The 20297-nt window shown below is 40.9% G+C and overlaps 1 protein-coding gene across 1 annotated transcript in view; it reads left to right on the forward strand.

Moving 5' to 3' along the window:
- arhgap39 (Rho GTPase activating protein 39) overlaps nt 1–20297 on the forward strand; it is a 353142-nt gene that overhangs the window by 171195 nt on the left and 161650 nt on the right. The window contains exon 3 of the mRNA XM_048612924.1: nt 877–2275. Coding sequence (XP_048468881.1) covers nt 877–2275 — 1399 coding nt within the window. The remainder of the gene's footprint in view (nt 1–876; nt 2276–20297) is intronic.

Consider the following 20297-nt stretch of genomic DNA (forward strand, 5'->3'; position numbering starts at 1 on the left):
TGAGATAGATTTTTTCATCAGTAAGGTAATCCAAGGGTATGGGGATAGTGGACGAAAGTGATGGAAAAAGATACAGGGGTATGGCAAAACAGCAGGAATGTGGAGCTAACTGTATTGATCTTCAAAATATGTAGCACAGAATCGATAAACAGAATGGACTCCTTGCGATATTCTAAGCCAAATGAGAATATGCTTCTTCATGAAACATAATGACAATTGGTTACATTTAAAAGATTTTTTTCAAGTATAATTTTTTATTCATTTTTTTTTTAATTAACCTATTTTTCTAATCAAACTGTTCAGAGATGTTATTACACACCTCTGGAGCAGGTGGATATTGAATTTGGGCCTCCCAGTCCAGGGGTAGGGATACTACTACAGTGCCACAACCCATCCAAAGGAAGTTGCTTTGTCCAAAATTATTCTTAAACACGTAACTGGTAATTTAAAAGAAATCTATTTTAGCCCAAATGTAAATATCTAGTCACAAAGGAAATAGCTCAATAATTGATGGATTCTGTGAAAAGTTTGAGGTGAAGCCAGGAAATGGTGCAGAAATTTGCATGCAGTCATGTATTGGCAGTGAATGTTCTTGGACCTTGCTGGACTGAAGCAGCGTGGAAACATTTGAAGCAATCACACACTGCTTCTGTACCAAAGTATTACCCCCGAACTGCCTTATTAGATTGATCTAAATTGAAAACAAAAATAACCCAATTAAAAGATTTAATTCAGTGTTCAAAGTGGATTAAACAAAGAGGAGAGTGAAAGACCAGATTCCACGCATCAATAGTTTCACATTCTGTAGCTACTGTTCATATTGTTGGGCTCCTTGTTTTAACTCTGCGTTTTTCTTCCTTTTTACTGTTTTTGCAGGACATCACCTCATCGCTGGATGACTGGAACAAAGGAACGAATGTTAATTAAAGTTACAGACCGGGAACCAAGTTATTTATTGCATCAGGGTAACGGGAATGCTGAGAACCAGCCAGGAACGCGGTCTCGCAGGCCTTCGGGCCACCAGCTGTCACATGCTCACAGCTTTGCATCGGATAGTGATAACCAGGTCTTCTTTACGGAACGCAAGTCATCCCCTTACCTGAAAAGGGCAGAGCACATTGGTGGCTGTTCCCCCATTCTGGCAAGAGGGGAGCCTTATCATTCCCCAATCCACTACCAACACAGAAAATATTCCTTTGAATCCCAGCCCTCATCTCCTCGCTATGGCTATGAGCCTCCTCTTTACGAGGAACCTCCTGTTGAATACCAGGCTCCTATTTACGATGAACCACCCATGGAAGTGCAGTGTGAGGGAATGAGCCTCTACAAAGCTGGGTCACCACAGAAATCGCCAGTTCGGAAGCCACATCCGATGCTTCACTCTCCCAAACAAGGCCAGAACTCTCCTTACCAGCATCTAATATTAACAAAACAAAAATGTCCAGAGAAATCCATGAGTTTAGAATACAGTCCAGTGGGCAAAGAACTTGTGAAGCAGCTGGTGTACGTAGAGCAGTCTGGCTCTAGCCCAAAGTTCAAAACAAGTACAAAGCATCGATATTCACCTAGTGCTACATCCACTATTTCTTACTCGTTACAGCACAGCCATTCATCGGTTAGAGACCTTCAGTGTTCTGATTCAAGGTCTGCTGATTACAATGGCCTGGAAGGATCTGAAGCCAGGTATAGTCAGCAAGGCAACCAGCTGATTCAGGAGGACTCCATGTCATGGTCCAGCCAGCACGACTCGTTATCTTCAATAGGCTACTCGCCAAACACAAGGAAAAGGAAAAGCAGGAAGCCTTCACTGACCCAAGAGACTTGTGGTGTGGTAGGGGAGAGTTGCGGAGAAATTAACCCTGTACCTGAGCGGCTGCTGGCTGAGGAGCGGCACTCGCCCCTCGACAAGACTGAGATGGGCCAGACTGACAACAAGAGCGTTGAGGCAGAGATGCTGCGGGGATACTCCGATGTACACACAACCCAGGCAAGACTGGCACGGGAGGCACAGCAGCTACATCACATCAAGCAGCGCAGCAGCTGGGATTCCCAGAAAGAAGTGTCTGGTTATGAAAGTGACGGGGCCCTTCCTCTACCTATGCCAGGGCCTGTCGTTCGGGCTTTCAGTGAGGATGAAGCACTGGCTCAGCAGGAGGGCAAACACTGGAAGAGGAACACATTTGAAAAGCTTGGCTTCCCTCAAGTGCTACTGGAAAAGAGTGTTTCTGTACAAACTAACTTAGCTTCACCGGAACCTTACTTACACCCATCACAGGTAGGTCTTCAATGCAACCAGATCAATGTTAACATGAGAGCGTAACTGTAAAGGTTAGCAAAAAAAAATGTCATATAGGGATCTTTCACGATTATCAAAGTGTAGGATGTAGGGATGGAGCATTTTCCCATTTATTTTATACTCAGCGTCGCTATTTGTGCAGATCTGGTGCAAGACAAGATTAATGCAGAATAAAATACACTGTGTTTTACAGGGGTAAAACAGCCATACTTCCTGGGTGTGACGTGCTCTTTGCTTGCATGCGGTATTCTTGTACAACTTTGACATTCTCAGATCATGAGCAGGAATATTTTTCTCGTTGAACTAAAACTAAAAGTCAAAATTCATGGAATAAAAGGGACAATGGCAACATGGAGACAAACTTGACTGAGTGATGAGAAACAGAGTCAGAGTATGAATGGATGTTTTTTGAGCTGGGGTCAGTGCTATGACCCTTACATTTCCTGATACTAATGATCAAGACCTGGGTCTTCAGGGCACAATTTTGAAATTTGTGATAGATTCAAAACTTGGAAACATTGTAATTTGTGAGGACGGTAATGTAGAGGCTCAAAAGACTTGCAAACCTTTGGGAGAGAAAATGTGATCCTCATTTCTGTCCCAATTGAGTGACCCCTTATTTTTAAACAGTGGCCTACAATCTACACACTCTCCACATCACTCAAGATCTTGTATATTTCAGTCAAGTTCCTTTTACTCTTCAAAGCTCCAGTCAATACAAGCCTAACCTGCTCAATCTTTCCTCAGAAAAACTTCTCATTCCAGATATAAATCTGCAAGCTTCCTATGAGCTGCTTCTAGTATAGCACGGTGGCACAGTGGTTAACACTGCTGCCTCACAGTGCCAGGGACCCAGGTTCGATTCTAGCCTCGGGTAACTGTCTTCCTGCCTCTGAGTAGTTTTCCTCTGAGTGCTCTGGTTCCCTCCCCCAGTCCAAAGATGTGCAGGTTAGGTGGAATGGCCATGCTAAATTACCCATAGTGTCCAGGGATGTGCAGGCTAGGTGGGTTAACCATGGAAAATGCAGCATTACAGGGTTAGGGTAGGTGCTTTCATCCAGATGAGATGCTCTTCAGGAGGGTTGGTGTGGAGTCAATGGGCTGAATGGCCTGCTTCTACACTGTAGGGATTCTATGATTCAATACGTTTGCATCCTTCTTTAAATAAACAGACTAGTACTGTTCACATTACTCCAGATGGCGTCTCATCAGAGCTCTGTACAAGTGAAGCATAATCTTCCAGCTTTTGTATTCAATTCTTCCTGCAATACACAATTATATTCAATCAGATTTCCTAATTACTTGCTGTACCTGCATCCTAGCCTTTTGCAATTCATGCAGCAGAGCATCCAGATGGCTCTGCATTTGGAGCTCTGCAGTCTGTCTCCATTTAGATAGTATGCTTCAGTTATGATCCCAGCTGATGTTATTGTTGGACGAGTCAGATCCCTGAAATCTGGCTTGATAGATCAAATTTAGTTTTATTTAATGGGGTAGTCGATCACTGAAGCATAAGCGCGCAATGCTGCAGATTTAGTTTTAACAATAGTTAAAAGAAGTTTATTATACAAACAACATAACATAGAAATAAACAAAGCTCATTGTAGAAACTGCAGTAAAAATGCAATATTCCAACAACAAGCCTTTACAGGTTTTTTTTTACAGCTTTCTTATGCACAGCTACGAAGAAATGTTATCGGATTCGAAGCATTAACTTTGATTTCCCTTTCATGAATCTGTACTGGCTCTGTGTAATCCTGTTGCTGTTTTTTCAAGTGCTCTCCCATTAAAACTTTTATATGGGCTATCTTTTAATGGACTATGGATCTTTTACCAATGTTGCACCTGTCCTTTTTATAGTACTATCCCTTATATTCCATGAGCTTTAACTTTGTTGCCTAGCCTATTGTATAGTACTTTTTATTGAATGCCTTTTAAAAGTCCATGTGCACCATATGAAATGCATTATGCTCATCACACTTTATCATCACACCAAAAATATTAATCAAGTTAGTAAAAGATACCTTGCCTTAATATATCTATGCCGTTTTTCCTTAATCCATATTTGTCCAAGTGACTCTTAAATTTTGTCCCAAACTTCCCTGCTGGAGTTCTAGATTATTGGCTTGTCTTTACTGGATTTTTCCTCATACACTTTTCTGAACAAGGATGTAACATTTGAAATTCTCCAGTTCTCTGGTACCATTCCTCTATCTAAAGGAAGATTGGAAGATTGTGGCCAGAGCCTCTGCTATTTCCACCCTTACTTTCCTCAGTATCCTCAGAGGCATCTCATCCTGCTAACTTAGCAACCTTAAATATGGTCGACCTATCTTAATATAATTTTTTAGCCTATTCAGCGTCTCAATTTCCACTGTGACTTGGGCAGCACATTCTTTTTTGGTAAAGACATCTGCAGATCTCTCATTTAGTATTTCAACTATTCCCTCTGCTCACAGCATAAACCCCTCATTGGCTGTGCTCCTGATTTTACCACCCTCTTACCTGTTAGAAGACCTTCAATGCTAGCTGTCAATCTTTTCTCATGCTCCCTTTGCTTCTCTTATTTTTTTCACTTTCTTTTGAACTTTCTATCTTTGGCCTAGTTCTCAATTATATCATACACCTGCCATCTGTCACACATTTTCTGCTTCATTTTACTCACTGTTTCTTTTTTAAGTCTCTGGATTTCTTCGCTTTGCCATTTCTCCTCACTGGAACGTAGCACAACTGTACCCAAACCATTTCCTCTTGTTCAATTACAGTTTTTTGTTCCAATCTTTGGTTTACTTGGGCCAGATCTGTTTTCACCCTATTGAAGTTAAATTTCCCAGACTCACAGGAAGCACAGTGGCTCAGTGGTTAGCACCACTGCCTCGTGGCACCGGCAACCTGGGTTCAATTCCAGCCTTCAATGACTGTCTATGTGGAACAAAGAACAAAGAAAATTACAGCACAGGAACAGGCCCTTTGGCCCTCCAAGCCTGCGTCAATCCAGATCTTCTATCTAAACCTGTCACCTATTTTCCAAGGATCTGTATTCCTCTTCTCCCTGCCCATTCATGTATCTGTCTAGATACATCTTAAATGACACTATCGTGCCTGCCTCTACCACCTCCGCTGGCAATGCCTTCCAGGCACCCACCACCCTCTGCGTAAAGAACTTTCCACGCATATCTCCCTTAAACTTTTCCCTTCTCACCTTGAAATCGTGACCCCTAGTAATTGAGCCCCCCACTCTGGGAAAAAGCTTCTTGCTATCCACCCTGTCTATACCGCTCATGATTTTGTGGACCTCAATCAGGTCCCCCCTCAACCTCCGTCTTTCTAACGTAAATAATCCTAATCTACTCAACCTCTCTTCATAGCTAGCGCCCTCCATACCAGGCAACATCCTGGTGAACCTCCTCTGCACCCTTTCCAAAGCATCCACATCCTTTTGGTAATGTGGTGACCAGAACTGTACGCAGTATTCCAAATGTGGTCGAACCAAAGTCCTATACAACTGTAACATGATCAGCCAACTCTGGAGTTTGCATTCTCCCTGTGTCTATTTCTACTGGGTGCTTCAGTTTCCTCCCACAGTCCAAAGATGTGCAGGTCGGGTGGACTGGCTATGCTAAATTGCCCATAGTGTTCAGGCATGTGTAGGTTAGGTGGATTAGCCATGGGAAATGCAGGATTTACAGGGATAGGGTAGTGGGGGGTGAGTCTGGGTGGAATGCTCTTCAGAGAGTCAGTGTGGACTTGTTGGGCCGAATAGCCTGTTTCCCACTATCGGGATTCTATGAGGTATTTTTACTTTAGACTGATTTCTAACAAATTTAAACTCAATTTTTACTCTTCCCTTCATTTCTGCGCTAGGTAACTCATTGTTATCATGAGCATTGGTATACTTGTGCAGTACATGTGATACTTAGTGTGTTACTGTATTGCACAGACCATGAAGGGCTCAGGAACTAAAACAGACTGCGCTGGAGAAGCACAGCAATTTGGCAGCATCCAACCCTCTGTGTTTCTCTAGCACTCTCTGTTTTTGTTTCAGACTTCTAGCATCCACAGTCCTTTGTAATTATTTTAAGGTCTCAGGTATGTAGTGAGTTAGCTGACCTGAGCTAGAATGTCAGAGTAGAGAATGCTATATTTGCACAATAACTTCCTCAAGCTCGTGAGGAGGAAATTTCAAAAATGATTCCTCTACAACGAGTCCAGATGAAAACAATACCTGTGTGCATGAAAATGCCTGATGAGAATGAGATAAAATTCCAAATTGTTGGCCCTCACTGTCTTTCCAGATTAATATGTGAAGTACCACAGAGGTAATAGAATTTTGCTGCCAACTATAATACTGTACATAAACTCCCAGGAGAGTATGGCAATGAATTTGCACAGTAACAATGAGGCATAGAGTAGGGAATAAATTAGTTGGAAACATTGGAGGTGAAGGATAAGAGAATTAATTAAGGAGAGAGAGAGAGGAAATAAAATTTGTATTTTTCTCTCCAGTTTTTTTTTCTTTCTAGTTTCAGTTTCCCTATTCCTCAATAGATTCTTGCTCTTCTTCCTTGGATCTTTCAAGCCTTCAAACCAAAGTTAAGACAGCACTGTCAGATTAATAACAATGGAGACTCTATAATACATCAAAAAAGAAGAGACTCCATTTTATTCCTGACCAAAATATCTATCAGGTTTAACAAAAAGACTTTTTATTAGCCCTAGTGCAAGGAGAACTCTAAGGCACTGTTGAGAAGTTGTCAACTGTTTTAATTCGTATCGAACATCATAAGCAGTCATACTTTATTCACCTTGAGATTAGAAAGCAGGTAAACATCTGCATTCTTCAGTTGTCGCCTGTGATTGATTGTGTTTATAATCATTATGCTTGCACTTGTAAACATGTCGCTATGCTGTGCTGAATATTAAACATCAGTAAAGAGTAGTTCCAAATCGAATTTCCTTGCTAATTCATGGTGGAATCTGTATTGATGGATTCTGTGCTATAGTTAGTAGCCCATTAGGCATTAAACAACAAGTAAACCTTTTGCAAGTTCACTATTACTTTATCACTGACTGAGCATTTACCATTATTTCAGGCTGAGATCAGTACCTTTTCTATTTTACGTGACTAATTTTACATATATGCATACTTGCATTCTCAATATATTTCTGTGATCTCAAGCAACGTAAATCAAAATAAATATGTAAGATAGTAAACATGACAATTGCTGAACTAACTACTTGATTATATTTTGAAGTTTAGAATAATTAACGCTGCTGCTCCCGGTGGTTGTTTCATCTTGTGAATGTAATAAGTTAATAATTATCTATGCTGACAACAATAATCAAGCTTATTGTTTTGGTAACTCTCTGCGCTGAAGTTACTTGGCACCTGTCGGATCAATCCAGTAAAACATCTTACTCTGTTGAAACCTGCCCACAGTCCTGTTCATAGTTAGCAATGCTGCCAGTCTTTCACTGCAAATTCTGATTTGTGAGGTGAAAGAAATGCTTTTTATTCTGAACTTTGCCCTGTTAGACCCTTATCTGGTTGGTCTAGCTTGAAAAATAGTCTGAGAGGCAGCAAGATGGTAGACCAGCTCTTTTTAAGTAAACATTTACATGCAGGTCTTAAAATATATACACTGCTAGCTTTATTTTATTTACAGTTAACGGGTAAATTATAGTTGTCAAACACAAACCAAACCACAGGAATGCATGGAATATTGCTGTTCACACTCTGACTTGAGTGGTATAATCAAACAATATGATTGCCTGCCTATATTCAGAGCTTTTTAAGTGTTGTGTAAATTATGCAGATAAGCTCAGTTGTTACATTCTGATAGCAGGCAGCACCAGGAGAAATCTCTTGGGACTTCCCTACTATTTGTTTAGATCATGCCTATTTTGTGCCTTAATCCTATATACCTGTCCCCATTATACAGCAAAAATCTATCAGTCTTGGTTCTGAAAACCAGTCTTTAATTGATCCAAGATAACAAGGTGTGGAGCTGGATGAACACATCAGGCCAAGCAGCATCATTGGAGCAGGAAGGCTGACGTTTCAGGCCGAGACCCTTCGAATCGTCAGCCTTCCTGCTCCTATGATGCTGCTTGGCCTGCTGTGTTCATCCAGCTCTACACCTTGTTATCTCAGATTCTCCAGCATCTGCAGTTCCTACTATCTCTAATTGATCCAATTGCCTGTAACCTCTGCTGTGGAACAGGGAGGTGAAAGAGCAGTTGAGTCTTTATTAACAGGCCATCTGATTCAGGTCATGAAGGAGCATGGTCACAGTTCAAGGAAAGTATAAGTCTGCTTGTAGAATGTTATGACAGATTTCACTGTGGCAGGGTCTGGGTTCTTTTGATCTATTTGACCCATTCATTGGACAAAATGCCAAACATTAGTGAGCCTCAAAACCTCTTTTTGTTTTATTCGTCCACAAAATGTGGACATGGTCACCTGGGCCAGCGTTTATTGCCCATCCCTTGTTGTCCTTTGGAAAGTGGTGGTGAGCTGCTTTCTTGAACCGCTGCAGTGCATATAATGTAATTACACCCACAGTGCTGTGAGGGAGGCGGTTTCAGCAGCTTTACTGAGCCCCAGTGAAGGAACAGCAACATAGTTCCAAGATAGGAAGGTGTGTGGTTTGGAACAGAGCTTACATAGAACATAGAACATTACAGCGCAGTACAGGCCCTTCGGCCCTCGATGTTGCGCCGACCTGTGAAACCAATCTGAAGCCCATCTAACCTAAACTATTCTATTATCATCCATATGTTTATCCAATGACCATTTAAATGCCCTTAAAGTTGGCGAGTCTACTACTTTTGCAGGCAAGGCATTCCACGCCCTTACTACTCTCTGAGTAAAGATCCTGCATCTGCTGTCCTCGTCCTTCTAGATGGTAGTGGCCACAGATTTGGAAAGTGTTGTAGAAGGAGAGTTGCTGCAATGTATTTTGTACATGGTACAGACTACTATCACTATGTGTTAATGGTGAAGAGATTGAGTTTTGAAATTGGTTGATGCAGGCTGCCAGTTGAGCTAGCTGTTCTATCCTGGATGGTGTTGAGCTTCTTGAACATCATTGGAGCTGCATTCACCCAGTAACATGGAATGTATTCAGGTACATTCCTGACTTGTGCCTTGTAGAGGGTGCACAAACATTAAGGAGTCAGGAGATGAGTTGCTCATTGCAAATCTTCTACCGTCCGACCTATTCTTGGAGGTACAGTATTTATATGGCAGTTCCTGTTTTGTTTCTAGTCACTGGTAACCCCAAGATTTTGATAATGAGGATTCAGTGATTAAGTGGCAAGGAGAGATGGTTAGATTCTCTCTTATGGAGATATTGTTATCTGACATTTTTGTGATGTGAATATTATTTTTCCCTTGTCAGCCTAAACCTGCATTTTGACAAGATCATGCTTCATTTGGCCATGGACTGCTTCAGTATCTGAGGAGTCGTGAATAGTGCTGATCATTGTACAATTATCAGCGAACAATGGTGACCCTGCCCCCCAACAAGGATGTTGACAGTGAGAGATTCAGAAATGGGAAATCCATTTGAATATGAAGGGGTACCGGTTAGATTCTTTCTAGTTGCCTGGAACTTGTGTGGTGCAAATGTTACTTGTCGCTTGTCAGCCAAACCTGTTATTGTCCAGGTCTTGCTGCATTTGCACATGCACTGCTTCAGTATCTGAGGAGTTATGAGTGGTGCTGAGCATTGTGCAATTATCAACAAACATCCCCACATCTGACCTCATGATGGAGGGAATGTCATTGATGAAGTAACAGAAGATTGTTGGGCCTAGGACACTACCCTGAGAAACTCCTGCAGAAATATCCTGGAGCGGTAATGATTAACCTCCAACAACCTCACCATCTTCCTTTTGTGCCAGTTGTGACTCTAACCAGAGGAGAGTTATTCCCCTGATTTTCATTGATTCCAGTTTTGCCAGGGACTCCTTGGCACCGCAGTGAGTCAAAAATGGCCTTGATGTTAAAGACAGTTACTTTCACCTCACCTCTGCAGTTAAGGACTTTTATCCATGTTTGGACCAAGACTGTAATAAGTTCAAGAACTGAATTGTTTTGGTGGAATGAAACTGGGCATCACTGAGCAGGTTATTGCTTTCTCCTTGGTCCCCAGTCTTGCTTTTATCTCAGCAGGCAACTTAGAACTGAGTAAATGATTTCCATCTTTTCACTGGTGCTGCTTGAGGCCAGCTGCTCAGATCAGCATGAACGTGGCCCAATGACGTTGCTTCTTGTGAATATTACTGCCCACTCTGTGGGGAAAGTGCCAGCCTCCTCTCTTCAAGGTGCAGCTGGAAGGTGGGCATAAAATCTTTATTTCAAAACTCAGGATCACACAGCTGCCTTTTTATGATAACCGGCGAGGAAAGCTCCTTGCAGGTGGCAAGACTACTTTGGGTAAAAGCAAGGAATTGCCGATTTAGAGATTTAATTTTTTCTGCATGAGTGAATGTATCTTGAGGTTCTTTTTAATTCTAGAAATCATGCTCCGTGTGTCACCTCATTCATTACAAGAGGAATTTGTTACACTTTAGGAATATGCTACGTTGCTTCTGTTACCGCAGATTGTGCAGCATTTAAAGGAATATTACTGAAAAAACTTTACTATTAGATATTACATGGAAAAATTAAAAATCAATATTTTACTGAATTCTTCAAAAGTTATATTGATTAAGTATTTTAACTTAACATAAAATTATGGATTTTTTTTGTTGTTTCCTTGGCAAGTTTATTTGGTCACCAAATTGCTTATTTTCATTTCATTACATTGTTTTTGAACTTAAGTAGTGATTTGTATTCAGGGTGGATGAGGTTTCATGACTTTGTCGGCATGCAGACAACTTTAACCCGCATCTGAGATGTCCACACTGCTATCCGTGTTTGGTTTCTTGCTACTTTTGTTCCAATCATACTTGTATCGTATTTGTTTTAAAATCATGACATTTCTCCTGGGCTTTTACACTGCAATAGCTCGCTGGCATTTGATTACTGGGATTGAGCCCACGCTCTTGGCCCAGTCATTTCATTAAAGAAAATGTAAATGAATTTCATTTTGTTTCCGTGACCTTTCCTCCGCTCTCGCGTCCTCAGCCAAGAAAGAAAGCAGGTCGATACTGCTCTATGAGCAGCTGCTAGATAATGCACATACTGGTCCAACTATTGATGCTTCTATCATACTCACTGAGTAAGCAATCAGGAACACAGCTTCGCTCTTCCCACTCTGTCAAAGCTGAATTTAATTTTTTGAGCAAAAGTGATGTTTTCTCATCAGGAGTGTTTCTTTCCTGTAATCAACAATCTCCACTTTAGCACAGTGCTGCACAATTGTTTAAAAAGATGCCTCCTGTGGTAAATAGATTTGTCACTGCCTAGGCTGGCTGACTGGCATTCTCAGATGAAACATTTACCTGCTGTTTCACACCTGTCGGTATGGATTTGCATCCAGATCATGCTGTATGGGAAAAGTCTTCTCTTGCTAATGGTTTACATCAAGATATCGTGAGTTTGTGTAAAGTTAGACTAGTCCTCTGGCCTAAGTCCACAGCAGGAAATTGACCATAATTTAATAGTAAATCGTTGGTCTCACCTGGATCATAAAAATTCTTGGTGAAGGAAATGGAGATATCTTCAGAAGGTGGTTCCCTAAATTGGAGGCATTACAAAAACTTGATTGCAATGTGCCTATAATGTAGTAAAATTTCCCAATTTCACCAGACCCATCTGCTAAAAGTGAGGCACGGGGTATTGGAACATGTGATCAAAAGATTTGACAAGGCAGTGGTAGGCTTCAAGAAGCAAGAGACCAGTAAGAACAGTGAAGAGGTTAAGTGAGGGACCTCAACAGCTGAAGGCACCGTTGGAAGTTTAGTAGCTATGAGAGACAGGAATTTGGAACAGAGTTTTTTTCTCTATTCATTTGTGAGATGAGGGGTATCACTGGCTAGGCAGCATTTATTGCCCATTCCTAATTGCCCAGAGGGCAGTTAAGAGTCGACCACATTGCTATGGGTCTGGAGTCACATATAGGCCAGACCAGGCCTTCCCTAAAGGACATTAGTGAACCAGATGGATTTTTCCGACAATGGATTCACAGTCATCATTAGATTCTTAATTCCAGATTTTTATTGGATTTAAATTCCACCACATGCAGTGGCAGGATTCAAACCAGGTCCCCAGAATGTTATCCGCGTGTCTGGATTAACAGCAATAATACCACTAGGCCATCGCCTCCCCGCTAGAGTTCTCAAAGGGTTGTTGTGCCTGTGGAAGCTACACAGATGGGGAAGGGCATGGCTATTGAGGGATTTGTACATAAATTCGAAGTATTGTTGCCTCGAAGCAAACATAGGTCAGTGAGCACAGGAATCCTGAGAAAACAGCGCTCGAGATTGTTCTTGCTGATGTTTAGACAGATTTGTCTAGTGAATGTTTAAAATTGAAAATGAGATGTGAAGTAAAAGAAAAATGTTTTCATTTCTTCTTATGAATATTCCTCAACTTGAAATGTATAAAAATTCACAATTCAATTTCTTTAACTTGTGTACCACAGCAATATTTGTTCTAATACATTTTCCGTGCTTGAAAGAAATGAATTATTTAGAGCTCACTTGGATCATAAAAACTCTTGGTGAAGGAAATGGAGATATCTTCAGAAGGTGGTTCCCTAAATTGGAGGCATTACAAAAACTTGATTGCAATGTGCCTTTAATGTAGTAAAATTTCCCAATTTCACCAGACCCATCTGCTAAAAGTGAGCCACAGGGTATTGGAACATGTGATCAAAAGATTTGACAAGGCAGTGGTAGGCTTCAAGAAGCAAGACAGCAGCAAGAACAAGAGAACAGTGAAGATGTTCAGTGAGGGACCTCAACAGCTGAAGGCACCGTTGGAAATTGAGGAGCTATGAGAGACAGGAATTTGGAACAAGAGTTTTTTTCTTTATTCATTTGTGGGATGAGCACGTCAAATAAAGCAATTACTTGGCTGTCCATTGTTTTAGGACACCATAAGAATGTAAAAGGAGCTATATCAATACAATTATCCTTCCTAGTTTTGTTGCCACTGACGGTCTTCAAACTCAAGTATAAATCAATGGGACTTCGTAGAAATAAAGCAGTTAAGCCCTACAGTGCTAAGTTTTATCAACATTCATGGAGAGGTCATATTTTTTCTTAATCAGAGTCATAGAATCAGAGTCATATAAAATGGAAACAGACCTTTTGGTCCAACTAGTCCATGCCTACCATGTTTCCAAACTAAACTAGTCCCATATGCCTGCATTTGCCCCATGTCGCTCCAAATCTTTCCTATTCATGTATTCATCCAAATGTCTTTTAAATATTGTAACTGTACCTGCATCCACTACTTCCTCAGGCAGTTCATTCCACACATGAACCACTCTCCGAGTAAAAAAGTTACCCGTCATGTCCTTTTTAAAACTTTCTCCTCTCACCTTAAAAATACGTCTGCCAGTTTTGAACTCCCCAACCTTAGGGAAAGACCTTTGCTATTCACCTTATCTATGCCCCTTATGATTTTATAAACTTCTAAAAGGTCAACTTCCTACTCTCTAGTGAAAAACATTCCAGCATATCAAGCCTGTTTTTATAACTCAAACCCTCCATTCCCAGCAACATTGTGGTAAATCTTTTATAAACTCTCTCCAGTTTAATAATATCATTCCTGTAGCAGGGTAAACAGAACTGCACTCAGTACTCCAGAAGAAGCCTCATCAACATCCTGTACAATTTCAACATAACGTCCAACTCAAAGGTCTGAGCAATGAAGGCAAGCATGCTAAATGCCTTCTTAACCACCCTATCTGTGACACAAATTTCAAAGAATTATGTACTTGAACCCCTGGGTCTCTCTGTTCTACAACACTACCCAGGGTCCTACCATTAATTGTTTAAGTCCTGTGCCAGTTTGTTTTAGCAAAATTCAATACCTCGCATTTATCCAAATTAAACTCCATCTGCCTCTCCTCAACCCATTGACCCAATTGTTCAAGATCTCTTGGTAGTCTTAGATAACCTTCTTCACTGTCCACTAAGCCATCAATCTTGGTGTTATCTGCAAACTTACTAATGATACCTCCTATATTGTCATCTAAACCGTTTACGTAAATGATTAGCAAAAGTGAACCGAGCACTGATCCCTGTGGCACACCGCTGGTCACAGGCCTCCAGTCCAAAAAAGCAACCCTCCACCGCCACCAAAGAGTCAACTACATTGCATTGGGTCTGGGGTCACATAAAGGCCAGACCAGGTAAGGATGGCAGTTTCCTTCCCACATTAGTGAACCAGATGGGGTTTTTCCGACAATCGCAATGGATTCACGGTCATCATTAGACTCTTAATTCCAGATATTTATTGAATTCAAATTCTACCATCTGCTTCGGTGGGATCCGAACCTGGGTCCCCAGAACATTATCTGGGTCTCTGAACTAACAGTCCGGCGATGATACCACTAAGCCATTGCCTCCCCTATGTTGCTGTGTACCTAGAGTCAAATACAGGTCAGACTGGGTAAAGATGGAAGACATTAACCTCTCTGGTTAGTTTCTTGGTCATCATTACTGAGATTAGCTTTCAATTCAACGTAAATTCAGTTCAGCTGTCGTGGTAGGATTTGAACCCATATTCCCATAGCATTAGCCTCTGTCTACCTGAGCTGGCAATTTAATTAGCAACTAAGCCATTGATCAAATTACATGTACAGCTTAGACCGGGTCTTCAGTGCAGAAGCAGGTCATTCAGCCAACTGGGCTATGCCAGTGCTAGTGACACAAAACCATTCTTGCAGTCCTAATCTAACTCAATCAGCAATCTTTCTTTCTAAGATAGAGAATGTGGGGAGATAAACAATGACATCTTGAAAAATGTCCATATTACAGAGGAGGAGATGCTGGACGTCTTAAAATGCATTAAGGTGGATAAGTCTTTAGGACCTGACCAGGTATACCCTAGAACTGTGTGGGAAGCTAGGGAAGTGATTGCTGGGCCCTTTGCTGAGATATGTGTATAATCAATAGCCACAGGCAAGCTGCTGGAAGACTGGAGATTAGCTAATATGGTGCCACTATTTAAGAAAGGTGGTAAGGACTAGCCAGCGAAGTATAGATGGGGAGCCTGATATCAGTGGTGGGCAAGTTGTTGGAGGGAATCCTGAGGGTCATGATTTACATGTATTTGGAAAGGCAAGGACTAATTCGGGATAGTCAACATGGCTTTGTGCGTGGGAAATTGTGTCTCACTAACTTAATTAAGTTTTTTGAAGAAGTAACGAAGAGGACTGATGAGGGCAGAGTGGTGGATATGATCTATATGGATTTCAGTAAGGCATTCAACAAGGTTCCTCATAGTAGACTGGTTAGCAAGGTTAGATCACATGTAATACAGGGAGAACTAGCCATTTGGATACAGAACTGGCTCGGAGGTAGAAGACAGAGGGTGGTGGTGGTAGGTTGCTTTTCAGACCGGAGTCCTGTGACCAGCGGTGTGCCACAGGATTGGTGCTGGGTCCACTGGTTTTCATCATTTATATAAATGATGGATGTGAACATAGGATGTATGGTTAGTAAGTTTGCAGATGACACCAAAATTAGAGGTATAGTGGACAGCGAAGAAGGTTACCTCAGAGTACAATGAGATCTTGATCAGATGGGCCGATGGGCTGAGGAGTAGCAGATGGAGTTTAATTTAGATAAATGTGAGGTGCTGCATTTTGGAAAGGCAAATCAGGGCAGGACTTATACACTTAATGGTAAGGTCCTGGGGAGTGTTGCTGAACAAAGTGACCTTGGAATGTATGTTCATAGTTGCTTGAAAGTGGAGAAGCAGGTGGACAGGATAGTGAAGAAGGTGTTTGGTATGCTTCCCTTTATTATTCAGTGCATTGAGTATAGGAGTTGGGAGTTCATGTTGCGGCTGTACAGGACATTGGTTAGGCCACTATTGGAGTACTGCATGCAATTCTGTTCTCCCTGCTATAGAAGGGATGTTGTGAAGCTTGAAAAGGTTCAGAAAAGATTTACAAGGATATCATCAGGGTGGGCGTTTGAGCAATAGGGAGAGGCTGAATAGACTGGGGCTATTTTCCCTGGAGTGTTAGCGGCTGAGGGGTGACCTTATAGAGGTTTATAAAATCATGAGAGGGGCATGGATAGGGTGAATAGACAAGGTCTCTTCCCCAGGGCAGGGGAGTTCAAAATTAGAGGGCATAGGTTTAAGGTGAGAAGGGAAAGATTTAAAAGCGACCTTGGGGGCAACGTTTTGATGCAGAGGGTGGTGCATGTATGGAATGAACTGCTAGAGGAAGTGGTGGAGGCTGGTACAATGACAACATTTAAAAGACATCTGGATGGTTATATGAATAGGAAGGGTATAGAGGGATATAAGCTAAGATTTATTTAGTGTATCTGGTCAGCATGGATGAGTTGGTCCGAAGGGTCTGTTTCCATGCTGATCAGCTCTATGACTATGAATCTATGACTTTTTTGTTTATCAAGCATTCCCTTAAACGCATCTGTACTATTCAACTCACCCACTCTCTGCAGTAGTGACTTTCACATTCTAACTATTCTTTGAGTAAGGAAGTTTCTCCTGATTGAATCAATTGACTGTCTTTTATTTATTGCCCCTAGTTTTGGTCTCCCCCATATTGGTAATCTGACTATCTATCAAACCACTTCATACCTTTCAACCTCTATTAAATCTGTGACTGTTAACAATTGAGTTTTGGATGGTTATCAGCCTCTTTTTATGTTCATGGTGTGGCATCACCAGTATCTTTATTCTCTTCTCTCCAGTGAACCCTATTTCAGTCATGTTAGGGCTGGAATTTGATTTTTTTCAGTGGCTATCAGCACCTCAAATTCCAATAAGCTGTACGAAAGCCACATATGAAGTACAGTTCTTTCAGGTCCCACAACATGCTTAAATCCCATTCTCAAAGAGTCCCTCATTACTACACTAGCGTGGCATTTCCATTCCATATCTCATGCTTGTCATGAATCTTAAGTAACATTGTCAGGATAGAAAACCAGTTTGGATTTGCATGTTTCTTTCCCACTAGAACATCAGTTGAGATTGACCAATGTCTATCTTTTCTGACTCCTGGATACGGTAGAAGGAGAAGCTTCAGAACTCTTTCAAAAGTTAGAAACTGATGGGCTATACCAAGCAGCTTTGTACCTCTGAGCATTGGCTAGATTCACAGCACATTACAATGGAATCTTTGGTGTAAAAGGAAGCAATTCAGCCTTCTGTGCCTAGGGTGGCTATTTTAAAGAGGTGTCTATTTAGTCTGACTCCCATATTCTTTTCCCATAGTCCGGTAATTTCATCTGCTTCAACTATTATCCAGTTCTCTTTTGAAAATTGTTATTGAATTTACTTCCACCAGTCTTCTTGCCAGTGTTTTCTAGATTGCAGTGTAAAATTATTTCTCTCTATTTCCCTCTGGAAATGTTCCCAATGACCTTAAAGGTGTGTTTTCTCCTTACTGACGCTTTTACCAATAGGAACAGTTTCTCTCTATGTGCTATCAGTTCTACTAAATATATTCTTAACCTTATCTACTCTAATTAGAACAATCATGGTCTCCTTAATCATTCCACATAACAGATGATGCTCATCCTCGGTGTGTTCTAGTATACCTCCTTCACATTACCTCTGACATCCCGGTGTCTTTTCTGATTTAGGATGCCCAGTTTTGGACTCAGTGTTCTGTCTGAGATCTAACCATTTAGCCTTGTTCAGATTGCTTCCAGCTGTACCTTCCATACTACCTACTGCATATATTGAAAGCAGTCTGCCATGGTCCCACAAATGTACTAAGAAAACATATTGCAAACGTAGAGGTAAGAAGTGATTGCTGGAGGGCGTGGGGGGAATAGGAGGATGGATTAAAGACATAATGCTGCTTACTTCTTAAAGTCCTGCAATAGAGAAGAATTACAGTTAATCTGTGGTTAATGTACTCTCACTGTGGACCTTTGCTTTATACCCCTGGGTTTTCAGACAGTCAAAGACTGCAGCCCATGGGCAAACAGTGGGTTAAGTTCAATTCACCTTCATGTAACAACTTAATAATCTTATGACCTGGGGGAAAACTTTCCTGTTTCCTCCCTGGAGATGAGGTTCTGAGCTCGTACTGATCATTAGTCACTTTTTTCTTTGTATGTAATCCTTCTTTGCAAGAGGTGGTGATCTGCACGTGTTATGTAATTCATTATAGTTTTAAAATTTGAAAGAAATTCCAATTTGTACCCTGTTTGGGAGAACAGATTGATGACTTCCAAAACTGTCCCACTGTAGGATTTTGCTTTCCTCATCTGGCTCTGTTGCAGACTAATAGACAAGAGATTAATTGCCATGATTGTTCAATAACCACATTATCATGTAACTACCAGATGGTATAAGGCAAACTGGATAAACTTCTTCTATCTGTTATGACTGAGATAGGAGAAATGCACTGTCTTTCTCAAGTTCCACTGTTCCATTGGTTCAACATAAGTTGAAATGATTCATCCATTTCCTAAAAACTAATTGAATGCTTTCTCTATATTATACTTAAAAAGTGCAAGAATTAAGTTCCCTTAATAAACACAAAATTATTAATGTATTTTAAAGGAAATTTTGATCAATGAAGTTGCAAAACTTGTTAGCACACTTTGTTTGTAATATTAAAATATAAAGTGTTTACCACCCCAAAGAAAACGCACACAAATAAGTATAGTAAAAGGAAAATATGTTGATTTTTCTCTGCACAGGTTCATTTTCAGGGGAAAGAATAACACTTCGGGCCCATAAGTCTTGAATACAAAAAGGATAAGATTCTGAGGTTTTCAGATGGCTGATTATCTGGCATGTGCTATGTCACTAATATAGGAGTTATTTTCAGGATTTTGGCAGATGTTAGCTTGCTCAGGAAACATTGTATCGAGGAGACTTCCAGTTGCTCTGGATTCACCACAAAGCTACTCCAAAAATAGGAGAGACAAACTGAGCAGCTTTTTCTGTAGCACGCTTTTCCTTCCCACAACTGAAAGGGAAAATGCTGTTCAAACAGGACAGCCAGAAAAGCAATCAAGTGGTTTCCCTGAAGTGAGTCCAAATGACCATGACCAGTAATTATCTAGAACCATGGGGTTTCAAAGAAAGAAGATACCAAGAACTGCAGATGCTGGAGTCAGAGTTAACACAGAGTTCTGAAGAAGGGTCCCGACCTGAAACATTGACTTTCCTAAACCTCTGACACTGCCTGACCTGCTGTGTTCCTCCAGCTCCACACTGTGTTATCTCAGACTCCAGCATCGACAGTTCTTACTATCTCTGGATTTCAAAGAAGTGTCTTTTTAAAAAAAATGTTCCAGTGTACCTTTTCATTGACCTTAAAGCAAAAATTCCAGAGATTGATTGAATGATTTATTGCTGTCACATGTACCAAGATACAGTGAAAAGTGTTATTTTGTGTGCTACACAGCCAGATTGTACCGTATAAAGTCCATCAGGGTAACAGAACAGAGTGCAGAATACAGTGTTAGAGGTGCAGAGAGAGAGATCAGCATTAAAATTTGAGAGGTCCTTTTAAAATTCATATGAAACCATTGTTACACATTTTGCAATTTATATATACATCCCACCGTTTCTTGACTGATCATTTGTCAGAGAGGAGTCATGTACATGTTTATGAAATCATATGAAATGCTAAGCATAAATTATGTTGTACTAATTTAAGAGAAAAGTGAAATGACTGCCATTCGTGCTACTCTTCCAGAAATAAATAGGCTGCAGCCACTTAGTATATGGGTTCTTCTGGGGAACTGGAGGTTACTAGTGCCCACAGAAATGTTTGAGGGAAATGTGGGAAAAGAAACATTGGAATGAGATGCAAACCCATTTCATTTGACGCTGCTTATCTTGAGTTTTCTGAGGACCATGAGCTGGCTC

Source organism: Rhincodon typus, chromosome 2, assembly GCF_021869965.1.
Source record: "Rhincodon typus isolate 14 chromosome 2, sRhiTyp1.1, whole genome shotgun sequence".
Classification (NCBI taxonomy): Eukaryota; Metazoa; Chordata; class Chondrichthyes; order Orectolobiformes; family Rhincodontidae; genus Rhincodon; species Rhincodon typus.